Here is a 17,828-nt window from a genome sequence, read left to right on the forward strand (position 1 = left end):
TGCAATGTGCGACAAGGCCGCCTGCTGAAGAGGCTGGGCTATCACAGGTTTTTTGCTATTTCAACAGCTTATATTAACATAATATATAAATTTCACATGTATTTATATTTTATTTACAACAAAATTTAATTTTACATACATAACTCTGCTTGCTACACCACCATCGCAAGCATCACCACTGACCCAGCTGAATCCGCAAGTGATCCTCAGTATGTTCTTGTTCTTTTTTTTTATGAAATAAGGGGGTAAGCGAGCAAACGTGTCACCTGATGGAAAGCAACTTCCGTCTCCCATGGACAGTCGCAGCATCAGAAGAGCTGCAGGTGTGTTGTCGGCCTTTTAAGAGGGAAAAGGGTAATAGGGAATGGTAGAGAAGGAAACAGGGGAGGGTAGGGAAGGAAATATCGAAGGGTAGGGAAGGGAAAAGGATTGTTCCAAGCAATATGATTCAATTTTAGGTTTATTTTAGAAACAAAAAATTAATATTATTTTACATTTAGGTTGCGAGCCTCATGACACCCCTCAAGTCACTACACAGCCCAGAGTCATTATGCAACCGGCAGAACGTAAGACTGTTTTATTATTCATTGCAAATGATATGATGACTTGGTTGATGAATTTATTATATTTTCAGATGTACTACTATGGGATGCACCGGGACCATCAACACAATTTGGACCTGCAGACTCAAATATTTTAGAAGTGGAAATTAAGATACTGAGATTACAGTTAAATTGTATGTTGTTATAAAACACTTTAATCAGACACTTTAATAAAGTAATTGAATTTCCAGTTATTCCATGGAACGGGAACCAGAGTACATTTCATCACCACCTCATGTTTTTGAGGAAGTGCCAGTGGAAAGTGAATTTGTTTTTTTTAATAATGCAAAGATCATAAAAGGTCAGGGTGTATCCTAGGGGCACTATGGAAAAAAGACTTTTTTTTTGTGGTATAATAATAAACCCTATATTTTTTTAGTTTAAATGTGTAGCGACAGTCATTACTGACATTTTTTATTATTATATTTTTTTTTAATTTTATAGGCACCGTTTAAAAGTTGTAGTCAAAAATATTTCGATTTTTTTTCGACAAAAAATCTCGTAATAACCCGGTATTTATTTTCGCGCATCGTGTCGAACTCACCATATATAGGGATGGGATAAGTATTACCCATGCGGGAAATTTCACACATACACACACCGTTTTCGAGAAAAGCCAGGGTGAAATGTCATAATACTTAGACGAATTTAAAAAAAAATCTGTGTCCAGATAACACCCAATTATTATTGGCGCATTCGATTGCCATCCTTAAAGCCGTCATTTTTTGTCATGTAACATTTTTTCCTGCGAGACTCGGTTTCCGAAATAATAGTATTTCACGGTGCTAGTGTAGCCAAAGGGGCGCAGGTCCCTAAACATAAGGACTAAGATTCATTGTTTGTTCCACAGGACTTGCTCTCCAAAATATATTGTGATCCTGAAGAAGTTTTTGTACAATCAACAGATGTTGACCGCACCTTAATGTCTGCAGAAGCAAACTTAGCAGGTTAGTAACAAGAATTAATATTATACTTTACCACAAATGCCAACACGACCTAGGTTTGCCTACAAATATATTATGGTTTTAATTACTAAATAATATAATGGTTCTTATTAACCAACTTTCCAAGACTTCAATGATGTTAATCTAATATACTTACCTATAAAATTCTCATGTCACAGGGTTTGTGATTCTTGATATAGGTAATATTATAATGATATTTTTTAATGAGATTAAATGTAATCATTCCATCAATTTTATTTGCCAAGAATATGTTTAAGTGTTTACAGTGTCTTTTCACAAATAAATAATCATCCGCTAAGAGAAATATTCCCAACAGAGTGATAGCATGAAAAATATACATTTTATTTGTAGCATACCCTCCCTTTAAATAAATTGACAAAACAAACATTTTTCTATCAAATATTTGTTTGTATTATTCAACTAATATGGTACAGTTGTATAATACCTAATGTCCTTTTTCTGCTTTCATAATCAAATGGCTATTAATGATACAGTTGCAGTTAGCCTGAATTTCTTCTAGATTGGAAGATTTTATTCAGCAGCTAATGCGTAATCTTAGATTTAGTTTATTAAAATAAGTAAATACAATTAAACACATCTCATTTTCAAATGTTGCAGGTTTATTCCGCCCTACCGGAAAACAAGTGTGGGACATGCAGATGCTATGGCAGCCTATACCGGTGCACACCAGGCCAGAACATCTCGATGAAGTGTTGGCAATGAAAAGACCGTGCCCACAATACAATGTGGAAATGGACAGATACTTAGGCCAAGTATCTACCGGGAAACAAGTGTGGGACATGCAGATGATATGGCAGCCTATACCGGTGCACACCAGGCCAGAACACCTCGATGAAGTGTTGGCAATGAAAAGACCGTGCCCACAATACAATGTGGAAATGGACAGATACTTAGGCCAAGTAGATACTTGGGATACCGCGAAACAAGTGTGGGACATGCAGATGCCATGGCAGCCTATACCGGTGCACACCAGGCCAGAACACCTCGATGAAGTGTTGGCAATGAAAAGACCGTGCCCACAATACAATATGGAAATGGACAGAATATACTTAGCCTCTCCACCCTACCTCAACATGGTTAAGAGGCATGAAAAACTTATGAAGTGAGTTGAAAACACGCACTATCTAATTGATATTTTAAAAATAAAATGTAGAATTTAGCTACTGCTAATATTATATTCATAACAGTCGCGCGCGGACATTGACACCGCATAGTCGCATTTTCTATTCGGCCGATATAATTACGCGTCCCGTACCTACTAACGATGGTGAAGTATGCAAAATTTGCAAAACTACTTAAAAAAGCCGCCGGACTCCAGTGCAATAAATGTAATAAGTGGTTACATGCAGCATGTGCAGCAATATCAACCGAACAATTGAGCGCAATACATTCTGACTCGGTGGACTGGAAGTGCAAGTCATGCGCAAGCGCCACCAAAACAGGGCGAATTTCGTGCATCATGCCGGAAGATTACGGAGACGAAAATACTGATACGGAGTCATATTCCAACTCCTTAGGCACCGATCTCACAACGAACAAAATCCTTCGAGAGATCCGGTCGGAAGTGAAGGAAGTTATAAGACAAGAACTCCAACGCACATTACAGTTTTACTCAGACAAAATTGACGAGTACGAGAAAAAGATGCTGTCCTACGACAAACAAGTTAAACATCTGGAAAACCAATGTTCCGATTTGCGAAACAATATTCGAAGATAAGAGAAGATTCTAGAAAATAAACTTAACTCATGGGAGCAGTCTCATTTAGCAAACCAACTTGAAATTAACGAGCTCGAGAACGAAAAGGTAAAAGAAATCGTCCAGAAGGTGGCCGTGACGATTAAGCAAGATACTGAAGACATCGTCAAGGCCTACAGAAAAAAAAGTCGATCTTCTGTTGCGAAGAAGAGGTCTCAGTCTACCATTACCGTGGTTCTGCGTGAAGGTGTTCGTGACTCGTGGTTGGAGGCGGCTAAAACCACCCCTGGGATCTGGACAACGACGGCAAGGTATATGTAACATTTTTTCCTACGAGTCTCGGTTTCCGAAATAATCGTTCTTTAGCCAGAAACCATTTAGAAAGTTTAATATTTATAACTTCGCTAATAGTATTTATGATGAGGAATCTGCAGTGCGGGCGGCAAAAACCTGGCGGCTTTTGCTACAGCGGTCAGCGGTGAGATGTCCGTCGTGTCGCCATATGATGAACCAGGAGCGTAGCTCCACTTATAAACTGGGCTTTAGATGGCGTTGCAGAAGGGCGGGCTGCAACATAATTCGGTCACCCTTAAGGCGCACCTTTTTTGAAAGCAGCAATGTTTCCATACTGAAGACCTTACGCCTCATTTTCCATTTTTCCCGCTACGATAAAGTGGTACAGGCGGCCAGAGATGTCGGTGTAACCAAAAAGACGGCGATACAAATTTACCACTTTCTGCGCGAAGTTTGCGATGTCGCCGAGGCGCACGACAGGACGATGATCGGAGGAGACGACGACATCGTTGAGGTGGATGAGACCCACCTCTACACCAATAAATACCACCGCGGGCGACTTTTACAGCGGCAAATGTGGGAATTCGGCTGTATGAGCCGTAAGACTAAAAAAATTCATATCGAAACCATCCCAAATAAAACGAGGGAGACATTAGACCCCATCATCGCTAGTAACGTCCAGGCCAATAGCTATACTATAATGTCCGATTTACACAGGCCATATACGGGTGTCGATCATCGCCTGGAAATGAGCGATCACTTTACAGTGAACCATAGCCGCGAATTGGTCGCCGGGACAGTAGCCCTTCCCGTGCATCCTAGTCTGGGCAGAGTCGTAAGGAGGAGCAATCTAGTACGGTGCAAAATCCATACCAACACCCTGGAGCGACAGTGGTTGGAGCTCAAGCGGCACTGTCGCACTTGCAGGAGCGAGTAACGCCTAAAGTGGTATATGAGCGAGTACATGTACCGTCAGATCATACTAAAAAGCTTGCCATCAGATGCTGCCTGAAAAAATGTTACATGACAAAAAATGACGGCTTTAAGGGTGGCAATCGAATGCGCCAATAATAATTGGGTGTTATCTGGACACCGATTTTTATTATGACATTTCAACCTGGCTTTACTCGAAAACGGTGCGACCTATGTGAAATCGCCTCTTGGGTAAAACTGGTCCCTGAGGTGAGCTCGACACGCTGCGCCAATAAAATGATGGTGTTAATTGGAGTGATTTTTTTTCACTGAAAATTTTCTAAGTCCTGCGCCCCTTTGGCTACACTGTGAAATACGATTATTTCGGAAATCGAGGCTCGCAGGAAAAAATGTTACAGACAAAAAATGACGGCTTTAAGGGTGGCAATCGAATGCGCCAATAATAATTGGGACCTGGACACCGATTTTTTTTTTGAAAAATTCGTTAAGTATTATGACTTTCAACCTGGCTTTTGGGCTCGTACACAAAACTGCGATGCGACGTCGCACCGCAAAAACCTGCGAGTTTGCACGACGCATCGCAAGAACTTACGAATTGATTCGCATCCCGCATTTCTGCGATGTTACGTCACATTTGTTGACGCCATTTTTAGTTAACTTTGAGACAGCGCGTGGGCAAGACGCATACTTAATGTAAACAAAATGACAGAGTACGACGTTGATTTTTTTATATCACTGATTGAGGAGTGCCCTGTTCTTTGGGACACTAGTAACGAAGATTATAAAAATAAATTCATTAAACAAGAAGCTTGGAAGAACGTATGTAGAAATTTATTTCCAAATTTCGAGGAAAAAGAAAACAATGAAAAAACTAAACTTGGTAAGTAGACAAATACATTTATTGCAACTTCTTTTTACTTAAGCTACCTACAAATCAAATATTCTATACATATACCACTATTGTGAATAAAAGTAATTTCTTCTTATTTCTTCGTTTTTTCGAATATTTCGTACGCGTCTTTACAAACGTCTTTTATTTCTTGTCGCCATCTTAAATTGTATCTCTTTCACACCTGTACCTAACCCTATTTACGTTTCTCATTCCTCTAACAATGTTTATCTCATTCTTTCATACATCACCTTGCATATGGTCTATCTCTCTCTCTCTCTCTCTCTCTCTCTGTTATAATGTTGCTATCCCACATATACATTTTGTCTTTGCGATGTGATCCTTTTGTACCTGTTCTATTTACTTATTACACTTATTACTTCGGTTAGAAAGCTAGCAACAATGCAAGCGACATTGTATTCTCAAATTTTTTGTAGTTGCCAGGTTAATGCCCCAACTTCACTAGCATAGTAATCCAAATATTCGTTTCTTATTATATTTGCACTTACTACCTGACTACCTACATTCAACCGTTGCTGGAGTGGTAGTAATTCGGAATCATCTATGACCATTTCAACAGGGGTTTCTAATCCATCACGGTTAAGTACAAAGTTATGTAATACGCAACAAGCCTTGACAATGTCTATTGCAAAATCATATGACACGTTAATGGGCCGGTGAAATATTCGCCACTTATTGGCCAGTATGCCGAAAGTACACTCGACATATCTTCTTGCCCTACTCAAACGGTAGTTGAATACACTTTGTTTAACAGACAAATGCTTGCCCGAATAAGGGCGCATGACATTATTCGAAATAGAAAAAGCTTCGTCTCCGACAAAAACAAATGGAACCGGTTCTTGAAAGCCCGGTAACGGCCTCGGTGTTGGTGTAGGCAAATCACCTCTCATCAGTAAGTCGTACAGTTTCGTGTTGTGGAAAATAGTGGAGTCGCTTTCCTTTCCATATGCTCCTATGTCCACATAGATGAATCGGTATTTCGAATCAACAATAGCCAACAAAACTATTGAATTGTAGCCCTTGTAATTAAAAAAAAGTGATCCACTGTTTGGGGGACTACAAATTCGAATATGTTTCCCATCAACGGCTCCAATACAGTTAGGGAAGTTGGCTTTCTTGTCAAAGTCTGCAGCAATTTCTTCAAGCAGCTGTTGCGTTATTTTCGGTATGTTTGCATTTAAACAATGTTTCCAAATTGCGCTACAAACTAATCGTATTATCTTAGCAACTGTACTTACTCCTCGATAATAATTTAAATGTATATTTCTGAGTTCATCTCCGGTTGCTAGGAATCTGTAACATAAATAGAAAATAAAGTAAGGATTAATTTAAATAACAACTTTGAAAAGTAAAGAATACTAACCTAAAACGACATAAACATACATATATATTAATAATATATTAACAATAATATTCTTGGACTATCAACTTAGCTGCTAGCTTTACTATAAATATAATTTTATTTTCTTTTTTTTTGCCTTTAATAAATATTAAGGATACCTTTAATAAATATGAAAAAAAAACTCAAAGATGCAAGTAGGTCAGGGTTTGGATCAAAAAATATTAAAGAATACCATCTATACAAACAATTGCAATTTCTGAAGAAAAATTTACAAAATGAGACGACTACCAGTATAAATGAAACAGAAAATGAGCAAGATAATCAAGAAGGTACATCTCAAAACCGTTACCAAAAACAGCCACCAAAAAGAAAGAAGGCGAGTAATAATTTTGAAGATGAGATTATAAAGACTTTGAAGGAACCGGAGAATAGACACATATCTTTTTTTAAAGGTATTCTACCATCACTTGAAAGATTAGATGACAATAAAACACTGATCTTTCAAAGCAGAGTTCTTCAAATTTTAACAGAATTGCATCAACCTCATGGCTACTACTATGCGAATAGCAACTACCAGGGTGGCTATCAAACTCCCAATTTTGCAACATCTCAACAAACGCCACCGATACGTCCACATTCATCTAACATACCACATCAAATTGATTCACCTAGTAATGATTTTTCTAACTCGAGCATATTAAGCACACTTTCAACGGAAGAAGACTTTGATTTTTCGTAAATTTTATCGATTGTATTATTTGGAAAACACTTTTCTTTTCTTTCAAATTAATGTAAAGAATTGTTGTTTTACTTACCGGATAGTGAGGCCAATCATTTCCAGAGGCATAACAGGAACTCTCCCCTTGTACGATTGTTTCAGAAGACATGGTGATAATAAACTTAAAAGCTCTTCGAATGAAGATATGCTCATTCTAAAATAATCAAAAAACTTTTTTTCGTCCATTTTCAAAGCTTCATATTTTTGATGAAAATAGTTCCTTTTGGGGTTCATAATAGTAATAAATGGATGAACCCAAAATCTTCTTTGTTTCTTTTGCCTGTATCTCCAAAGCAATAACAAAAGTGCACACTTCTTTTTACGATCCATGTCACGATCTAGTTATCAAAATACGTCCAGTAAGGTTGACGGTCGTCGAAAGAATGGTCACCCTGGAGGATGCCTTGCCGCACGAAATCGCATCGCAGCAATTCGTATCGCAACTTTCTGCGTTGCGAATTCGCATCGCGTCGCATCGCAGTTTTGTGTACAAGCCCTTTCTCGAAAACGGTGCGACCTACGGAAGTTTTCCGCATGGGTAAAACTTATCCCATTCTTATATAAGGATGGGATAAGTATATATATATGGTGAGATCGACACGATGCGCGAAAAAAAATACAGGGTTATTACTAGATTTTTTGTCGAAAAAATTCGAAATATTTTTGACTACAACTTTTAAACGGTGCCTCTAAAATAAAAAAATATAATAATAAAAAATATCAGTAATGACTGCCGCTACACATTTAAACTAAAAAAATAAGGGTTTATTATACCACAAAAAAAATTGAAAATCTTTTTTTCCATAGCGCCCCTAAGGCTACACCTCTATAATTTTACAAAACACATCTATCTTGTACAAATTCTGATAGGCAAGAGGACAAGTCCGAATCGGTCCATCTCCTTCTGTTGAAGTTTAACTTTTTAAATTACATACTATTGAGCCAAAATGTAAAAGTACACATACTAACAATTTTTTATTTAATCATTTATTGTGCACAAAAACATTCACAAACATAATTTACACATAGTATTGTACCGTAATTGTATATTATTTTGCATGTGGAATTTGTTCAACACATACCGCTCTTGAAAACTATTGACAGGCTAAACTGGAATAATAAGTAATCATAATACAATATGTTTATTACTAATAACATATGTATTTTTTATTCCATAGATCCAGAAACACTAATTCCTGCGCGCCCTAGCACTCCACCAGCGATCCGCGGCCTAGACAGAGTCTAGGCAGACACCAAGTCGTTCTAGAGTGGCTCGAGCTCTCGTTTCGCCTCGACATTCTCGGGGAAGTCGGGCATAGAGTAGTCATAGGACTCTCCTAGAAGACGTGTGAGACCAGCCCACACAGAGCAGGCAGCTCAACATTTTTTGAATTCTGATATGGAGTGGAGAAATTTCCGAATCCGAAGGCATCAGAACTACATGGAGAATAAAAGGGAGGCTAGTCGGATTCGGAAAATGGAGCTGCAGGGCCAAAGAGAATGGCAGGCGTTAGGGACGAGAGCCCTTGACATGTTAGAAAAGATTGTAAATAAATTTTGTAATAATTAATAACTGTATTTTTATCGACAACTTAATAAAATTTGAGAAAACGTTACGAGATGTCTCTACTGAAGAGTACCAACGATTTAGTGACGATCACGTTAAAAATTGATTTTATTTTGACTTTATTTTCAAAAGTAGCCTATTTATTACATACAAATTTTTAGTGTACGTTACGTCTGGATTGTCTAACGAAAATAAGTGAAATTCAAGTGATAAAACCAAGTAAAAGTGTGTAAAACATGGAAAAAAACGTAGAGGTGGTACCAAGCAACCAGACTCGTAAAAGAAATCTTTCGGGTCGGCCGACTGATCGCCGAGAACCGAAGAAGAAGTGGTAGGTATTTTTAGCACGTGTTGTAAACAAAAACAAAGGTTAGGGATGTGCAATTTGAATGTAATTTTCATAAAAATGTGATTATTATTTAATAAATAATAATAGTGACTGAAGCTTGGTCCTTGTACCCGTTGTCGGAGGGTCTCCCAATTTTTATATTTTTAAATGTATTTTATATAATAAAATTATTGTATATTTTTATATTATTGATAATAATAGTTACTGAAGCCTAGTCCTTGTACCCCGGTGTCGGTGGGGCACCCAATTTTTTTACTTAAAAATGTATTTATATAATAAAATTATCATTAACTTTTATATTGCCGGCTTGCAGTTTTTATCGCTTATTCCTGTCCATAGACACTTTCAGGGAAAACTAACAGGGAAGGTATTAGTCGGGTGGTAGGGTTTCTTTTTAAAAATGCTTATTTCGCTACTATACTTATTTTTTTTTCGATTTAAGGTACTCAACAAATGCTTTGCCTCAGCGATATCCTTGCAGACATAATAGCAAGGCTTATCAATGCGCTAATATATGCATGCAAGATTTGAAGCAATTCAATGAACAGTTTTATACACAAGCTGATAAAAAATACCAAGATGACTTTATCATCAAATATTGTAACGTCTCGAATCCCTCTCGGAAAAGGTCACAAAATCGTACAGGAAATCCTAAAACAATGAGTATTGTTTACAAAATTAGAAAATGTTGTGACGATGCTATACCTGTGTGTAGAAATTTCTTTTTGAGAGCTTTGTCAATCAATAAAGGTAGAGTGAGGGGTGTACTAATGAGGCACAAAGTAACTGGTTTCATGGCATTTGAAAGACGTGGTGGTGATAGGAAATCCACCAAAAATGTTGCATTAAGAAATGCCATTATCGAATTCATTAAAATATTTAAAGGTGTTAAGAAAAAATGTTATAGTTTATTTTGTTTGTTTTGATTATTTTTATATTAGTTAATAGTAAATTAATATATTATTTAGAGATTATTAAATTACTTACTGTGTCTAAAAGCATGAAAGTATTATGGCAACCTTTAACACCTTTAACAAAACAAATCACGACTGAATCCATCTTCTTCAAGTGAAGACCTCAATAATGAAAGCTGTAAGAAACTCATAAAAAAGACCAAAAAACGTTCATTACAGGACAGCGACAAAGAAATTAATATTGGAAGAAAAAAGAAGACCAAAAAATGTCTAATATTACAAGATAGCGTTGAAGAAGAACTTACTGTGCAAAGAAGAAAAAGTCACATATATTTTGGACACACGAAGAAGTTAAGGCTGTAAAGTTTTATTTTCAAGATTACATTAAAAACAAGATTTACCCTGGAAAGGCTAAATGTCTGGGAATTCTCAAAAAAGCGCCAGTTCTGCAAACAAGAACGTGGATGCAACTAAATTCATACATTAATAATATTTATAAAAATAAATTAAAATATCGATGTTGAAAGTTTTTTTACTATCTTTACGTATATCTTCTTTGTTTGTCTTCATGGTTCTTCCATGATTGGATTTGTTTTGAACAATATTGCTAAAGTTGTTAGTTAAGGAGACGTTTAAGTTTTTATTTTATTAATTTATATTGTTAATGTATATTTTAAAGACTAATTACATACTATTATGTTTAAGTATATAGTTTTTTAAAATACAGGTTGTAAAAATAAACAGTACAAATAACACTACGGATATTTTGGAGGATTGTTGTACCCGTGAAACTGAACAACTTTCCTCAAGAATAATAGGCCGAATTCTAAAAAATTTTTGGACTCCCCATAGTAATTTGTCAGCTGATCAGCAATTTCATATGGGAGGCTAAATTTTTTTTAATTCGGCCTATGTTCCTAGGGGAAAGTTATTCAATTTCGCGGATACAGCAATCCCCCAAAGTATCCGAATATATTACATATTAAATTTATATAAAAATTAAATACATATAAAAAAAATATGTTGATAGGCATTTAATTTACTTTTACATCTGAGTGTTGCAACATCTGTCCATAATTTGATTAGCATTACAATAGTGTAATTACAAGAGTATTATTAATTTTTAGAAGAGTTATTTTTTGTAAAAAGGGAAAATATTTAAGTTTTAATTTTCAAAGTCTAATGTGATTTTCCATGTTATTATTTTACAGGGTGTAAGAAAGAGGAAACTTTCCCTGTATAAGGTTTGTAAAAAACTTTAAAATGAATAAACACAAAAGTATATAATTCTAAAGCCTTTGTAGATTTATATTACTAATTATTACACCAACCACCCATCCCAACCAACCATACACCCATACCAATCAATCATGCATCCCACCCAACCAACCATACACCCATTCCAATCAATCATCCATCCCACCCAAACAACCATACACCCATTCTCATCAATCATCCGTCTTCATCAACAATCAATTATTGTAAAATATAGTAACTAAGCAAAATAGCTTTTGCATGCCCCAAGTGGCATATGCGCTGCAACTAAACTGAATATAAAACCTATATCCTACACACATATGTGTGGGGACACAATTTGTATTATAATATATCGATGTGATAATGTGTCGTTATATTATATCGATGTTCGATGCATGTGGTGAACTAACATGTAAAATATTAGTGTTCTTGGTGCAGCAACCCGAGTGGTCGCTTGCGTAATAAACGTAATCCAGTTAGCAAAAGGATTTTATTTATGAACACTCATTCTAGTTACCCTAACGTAATAATATAGGGTGTAACATATGCAATATAAATGATTTGATTTGAAAAGATGAACACGACAGTTGATGTATAATAGACAAATATCTGCTTTGAACCTTACGCAAATAGATATCGAGGATCGAACAGTCAACATAGAGCACATGTTAATGGAAACAATGCTGAATGAAAAAGCCGCCAATGCACTTTCTGACAATAAATCTTCTTAGACTTGCAACATATGCAAAGCAACGCCCAATCAATTGAATGATATTGATGCGGTCATTCAAAGGCCATGCAACAAAGATTTGTATGCATATGGGTTATCAACGTTGCACGCCCATATTCGGCTGTTCGACTGTGTGCTCCACATATCGAATAGAAAGGAACACAAAACATGGCGTGTAACTAAGGACGTCAAAGAAGGCGTAGAAAAAAATAAAACGAGACATTATAGAAAAATATCGTCGTCGAACTGGACTCCTCGTCGATTCAGTAAAGCAAGGTAGCGGTAATCGGAACAACCAATGATGGCAATACTACGCATACGTTTTTTGAAGACCCTGCTCTCGCACATGAGATTACTGGAGTAAACAAGGATCTTATTAAACGATTTTCTGTTATACTTAAAGCCCTTTCGTTCTCGTACGATGTAAGTCCAGAGACGTACAAGGGGTATATACAGTTGACACGGCTAGACTCTTCGTCACCAAGTACCCCTGGTACAAAATGCCTTCTAGTGTGCACAAAATATTAATTCACGGAGCTGACGTAATTGAATCCCTTGTGCTTCCTATAGGCTAGCTTAGCAAAGAAGCTCTAGTGTATAGACACAAAGACAGCCGTTATTATAGGGTAATACAAGAAAAATTGGAAGGAAGCCGACTATTGAAGACCTGCTGCATAATATGCTTATCTCCTCCGATTCATTCATATCAAGTATCAGACTATTGCCTGAGTGAAAATCGGGTACTTCTTTGGCGCCAGAAGTGTTACAATTACTAAAAGCTCCTAAAGTTCTGACCTCCGATCCGAATCTGGAACTGCGATCGATGGTCTTGACAAGCCTGGGTCTGTTGTGGTAAATCTATGTAGGCCGCTTTTGAACGAAGGAAGACTGATTGTAGCTGACAACTATTACACAAGCATAGCGTTAGATAGAAACACGGATTTGTGTGGAACTTTAAAAAAAATATTCCCAAAGAAGTCGTTCAAAAAAAAACTTCGAAGAGGAGAAGTAGTTGCGCGACAAATGGACAACTGCATAACTGTAATCAAGAGGCACGATAAACGTGATGTTCTGATGATATCGACATGCCATGGTGAAGGTACCTAGGTACCTTCGTATGTACCTAATTAGCTAGATAAATACTTCATTTGTAAAGTAGTTACAAATGAAGTATTTATCTAGCTAATCTAGCTACCTGTAGGTCTGTTTCACAGTATCGTAGATAATAACTTATTTGACTTTAAAAGTCATCGCTAGCGTTTCGCACACTTCAAAAACACAGACATTTGTGAAATGAAAACTATCCCATCCTACTTATATTATATAATCGAAAGTTTAGGTGCTTATTTGTTTGTCACTTTTTAGTTAGTCACCACCACTTCAAGTGCAGCAAATATACCTACGTAAGTATGTTTGCTGTACTTGAGTCTTGAAGTGGTGTGTATAATCTTTACCTGTTAGTGAGTTAATGAGTCTACATAGGTATGTTTCGAGCACAGTTGGTCGAGTGGTAGCTTTCCTCGCCTTCCGATTAGTAAGTAGCGGTTTTGTATTTGATCGTGCACCAATAAAATTTAATGCTAGTTTACTTGTAATGTTTGATTTAAAAATAGGTATTATAGAAAACTTATTTGTTTATAGGTATCGAATCGGATCAACTGTTGCAGTCGATTGTAATGGATGAAGAAAATAACCTAAACTTACCTAACATAGGTCCACAAAATAAACTAATAGAAAAAAAATAGAGCCGGAGGAGATTACAAATGAAAATAAACATTTAAAAACGACATCTACTCTATTTCAGGAGCATGGTGAGCCTATGCTAGGTATTAGGCCGGCCTCACACAGCCGGAATTTCATATTCTTACAGATCGATCTGTGAAATTCATAATCTGAAAAAATCAGAATGTGTGTGGAGCGTACTGATATTGTATGGTATTCCGGTTTTTCTGAATTAATAATATGAAATTCCGGCTGTGTGAGTGTGTAAAGGAAAGTAATAATTAATCATTGTGATTAATTATTACTTTCCTTTACATATTTTTGAAGAACGTAAGTAAGAGTTGTAGGCGCGTCTGTTGTAATTGTTTCTTTATGTCTTGCAGATGATCAACCAGATCAATCTGTCGTGGAAGTGGAAAGAAACAATAACTTGAATAACGTAGGCCCACATGATTCAGATTTGACAGATTGCGAAGATTCGGGTACTAACATAGTGATTTATTATTTGAAAGCCTCTCCTTTACATATTTTTAAGCAAGTACGATTTGTAAGTTTGTTTATATTTTATAGGTGGTGAATTGGATCAAGAGCTAGATCAATTTGTGGTGGAAGTGGAAAGAAACAATAACTTGGATAACGTAGGCCCACATGATTCAGATTTAACGGATTGCGAAGATTTGGGTACTAACATAGAGATTTTTATTATGAGAAAACTTCTTAATTTTTTTATGAAAGTACGATTTGTAAAAATTTATTTAATTGTGTCTTTATGTTTATTTGGTGGTGAATTGGATCAAGAGCTAGTTCAACCTGATTTGAATACCAATAATAAAAGATCAAGAAAGAGGAAGAGACAGCCAGAAAAATGGCAAAAAAATGTGAAAAAAAGTTTGAAGGACACAGAAAAGTCTTATCAAACCCTTTAAAGGACGCAATACCCGCTAAAAACTAAAAACTCTATGTTCAACTGAAATGTACTGAAAAAATTATTGAAAAAAAAAGGTTAAACCGTCGCATCAAAAACGAAACAACATTCAACTGCTATTTCACTCGCACTCATAGGTTCGCTGTATTCTCTGTAGTGTTTCAAACAGCTTGGACCCCTTGGAATTACACCGAGATGTAGCTTCACTCTGCATCCTCTATCGGTTGTATCACGGGGAGTGCTCTGAGGAATTGTTCGGAATCATACCACCTACAACTTTTCGCTATAGTCCCACGCGAAAAACATACCATCCTCATCACCTTGATGAGTGGCACTCTTCCACAGTGCGTTTTTCGCGTAACTTTCTGCCGCGCACTGTAAAACTCTGGAATGAACTGTCACCAGCAGTATTTTTGGACCGATACGACCTGCAAACCTTCAAGAAAAGAGCGTATTCTCTCTTAAAAGGCCGGCAACGCACCTGCAGCTCTTCTGATGTTGCGAGTGTTCATGGGCGACGGTAGTTGCTTACCATCAGGTGACCCGTTTACTCGTTTGCCCCCTTAATAAAAAAAAAAAACTCGAACCTTACCAGGTAGCCACCGCATGAGTCAGCCATTGTGTAGTCTCGCTCACCTATAGGATGCGCAGTCCTTCGTTATACTTCGTTGATATCTGTGCGCTTTCTTTGTTTTAACTATTTATAACCGACTTCTGCAACCGACTTTGACATTACTTTGTGTTGGAATGTAAAAAACGTACCATAAACTATTAGGAGTAGTAATGAAATGCACCTGTCAATGTCACACTGACATTTGACGTAAGTAGTCATTGTATAGCTATCTCTTTTTCTTCTTGGTCTGCGCCATTTCGCCTTGCCGGTTGTGCTTAATATAATCTATCTGAATCTCTGCAATCCTTGTTTAATTTGGCCCTAACCCATCACTTTGGACTGGAATAATCTTCACGATATTTTTTAAAATGAATAGGTGTGTTGTGTGTGACCGTTCACTGTACCGAGGTGTTCGTAGACACGTTCTGACTCAACGTTTTTTCGATTCCCGGAGAGACTTGGTTGAGCGGATTTTCCAGAACTTGCAACCGCTACGAGAGGTAAGACACCATTGTTTGTTTATTTTTTATTTGTGTACCGTCGTACTCTAAAGTAGGCCATAATAGGCCAGCCCGGCGGGAGGGTACAGAAGACAAACCACAATACTGTCTGTTACGACGATCTTTATATTTCTCTATCCTTCAACTAATCTTACATACGTCTTATATATCTACAATTATCTCTAGTACGTGTAGATATGTGGGGAAGGTACTAGGCGCGCGATGAATCGGACACGTTTGCACTATCTTCACGTTCCTTATCACAATAACATATAATTATTTGTTACAGCTAGCTTTCGACGGAACGATGTCGATATGCCATTCTTGTTGGCATAGAATCAACCAAACCTTACGTCCTGAACCGCCAGCGCCTCCTATTCGTCGCGCTGACGCTGCAATCACAGTTCCAGGTTTCCCAAGAGCAGCCAACACTTCCCGTCGTTGTATGATGGAGAACTGTGGTAACATGCAACTCCAGCAAGTGCCTAATTCAATCAAGGTATTTTTACTCAGTTACTACCGTCTATACATACCACAGAATGCAAAGATTTGTGAAAATCATCTACGAAACACACCCTTGGAAGACATGCTTGACAATGTATCACATTATCAAACAGACTTTAATAGTGACACTTTTGTAGATATTGTGAATATGTATACCCGAGCACTAGAACGGAGATGTTTACTGGATTTCGATAATATAGACGAAATAGCACAAGATGGTTTACATTTCTGGACTGGCTTGTGTCACGAACAATTCAATAGTCTATTCGCGCAAGTACCAACCTTGTCTAACACATCAAGTTCTGCACGAGAAGATCTGCACTTACCTCTCTAAAATAAGAACGGGCGAACCCAGTACTAGACTGGCAACGATTTTTAATAAATGCAAAGTATAGACCGAAAAGTCAAATTGGTGAGACAATGTATTAGCAATGATTTTGTTCCTTTACATATTTGGAAACGATCTAGCGTAGTAGTAATTTTCTAATAGAATAAACTAATCGTAAGTAGCTAAGTAGCTGTAGTAGTAATTTTCTAATAGAATAAACTAATCGTAAGTAGCTAAGTAGCTCCTAGCTACTTCACTGTACCCGAATTATTTATATTGTTTTAGTTTAACGATGAGTTCTCGGCGAGATCTTATCATGTCTAGAGTACGAGAAGTGTTGGAAGATTGTCAGTTTTCAGAAACTTTACCTAATTTACAATGCACTGTAATGCCGATGTCATCAGATAATACTAGCTCTTCATTTATAGAGAATTCAGATATTTCTGAATTCTCTATAAGTGTGAAGTTGTGAGTTTCGAAATTGAAGTTTTTTGAAATGATGTCGCAAAAAGGCCATCGAAGTCGAAGCCATACGTGAAACTCCTAATATTATTGAAAGATCCATCACACCTTTTTCCCCACATAATGACGTACAACCCTGCTATATCTCACTATTGTCGTGAACATGCCCCACGTCGTTTGTATTTATTCAGTGATATAACCATTACAATGATGCATACTGATTTTAACAAATCCAGACCTGTAAAACTCTGAAACGAACTGTCCAACCTGAACTGAACCAGCAGTATTTCCGGACCTATACGACCTACAAACCTTCAAGAAGAGAGCCTATTCCCTCTTAAAAGGCCGGCAACGCACCTGCAGCTCTTCGGATGTTGCGAGTGGCCATTGGCGACGGTAGTTGCTTTCCATCAGGT

The 17,828-nt window shown here is 37.1% G+C and overlaps 2 protein-coding genes and 1 pseudogene across 2 annotated transcripts; 2 read left to right on the plus strand and 1 right to left on the minus strand.

Annotated features, from left to right (window-relative positions):
• The first annotated feature begins 5,026 nt into the window (after positions 1–5,026).
• On the plus strand, positions 5,027–7,583 carry LOC121736044 (annotated as a pseudogene).
• LOC121736042 (protein ALP1-like) lies at positions 5,395–8,032 on the minus strand. Its single transcript, XM_042127086.1, has 2 exons — positions 7,579–8,032; positions 5,395–6,714 (listed from the first exon to the last, which is right to left on the minus strand). The coding sequence occupies exons 1-2, from the start codon at positions 7,869–7,871 to the stop codon at positions 5,823–5,825; spliced, it is 1,185 nt and encodes a 394-aa protein (XP_041983020.1). The 5' UTR covers positions 7,872–8,032; the 3' UTR covers positions 5,395–5,822.
• A 6,130-nt stretch (positions 8,033–14,162) lies between these two features.
• Positions 14,163–15,024, plus strand: LOC121736043. Its single transcript, XM_042127087.1, has 4 exons — positions 14,163–14,184; positions 14,464–14,562; positions 14,651–14,761; positions 14,861–15,024. Exons 1-4 carry the CDS (start codon positions 14,178–14,180, stop codon positions 15,004–15,006), a joined length of 363 nt encoding a protein of 120 aa, XP_041983021.1. The 5' UTR covers positions 14,163–14,177; the 3' UTR covers positions 15,007–15,024.
• Positions 15,025–17,828: the final 2,804 nt, after the last annotated feature.

Source organism: Aricia agestis, chromosome 18 (assembly GCF_905147365.1).
Source record: "Aricia agestis chromosome 18, ilAriAges1.1, whole genome shotgun sequence".
In the NCBI taxonomy this organism is placed as follows: Eukaryota; Metazoa; Arthropoda; class Insecta; order Lepidoptera; family Lycaenidae; genus Aricia; species Aricia agestis.

Coding starts and splice junctions, on each gene's coding strand:
- LOC121736042 (XM_042127086.1), bottom strand. CDS start 7,871: ATGGATCGTAAAAAGAAGTGTGCACTTTTGTTATTGCTTTGGAGATAC. Junction 6,715..7,578: donor ATGATTGGCCTCACTATCCG/GTAAGTAAAACA, acceptor TTTATGTTACAG/ATTCCTAGCAACCGGAGATG.
- LOC121736043 (XM_042127087.1), top strand. Junction 14,563..14,650: donor GACAGATTGCGAAGATTCGG/GTACTAACATAG, acceptor TATATTTTATAG/GTGGTGAATTGGATCAAGAG. Junction 14,762..14,860: donor AACGGATTGCGAAGATTTGG/GTACTAACATAG, acceptor TATGTTTATTTG/GTGGTGAATTGGATCAAGAG.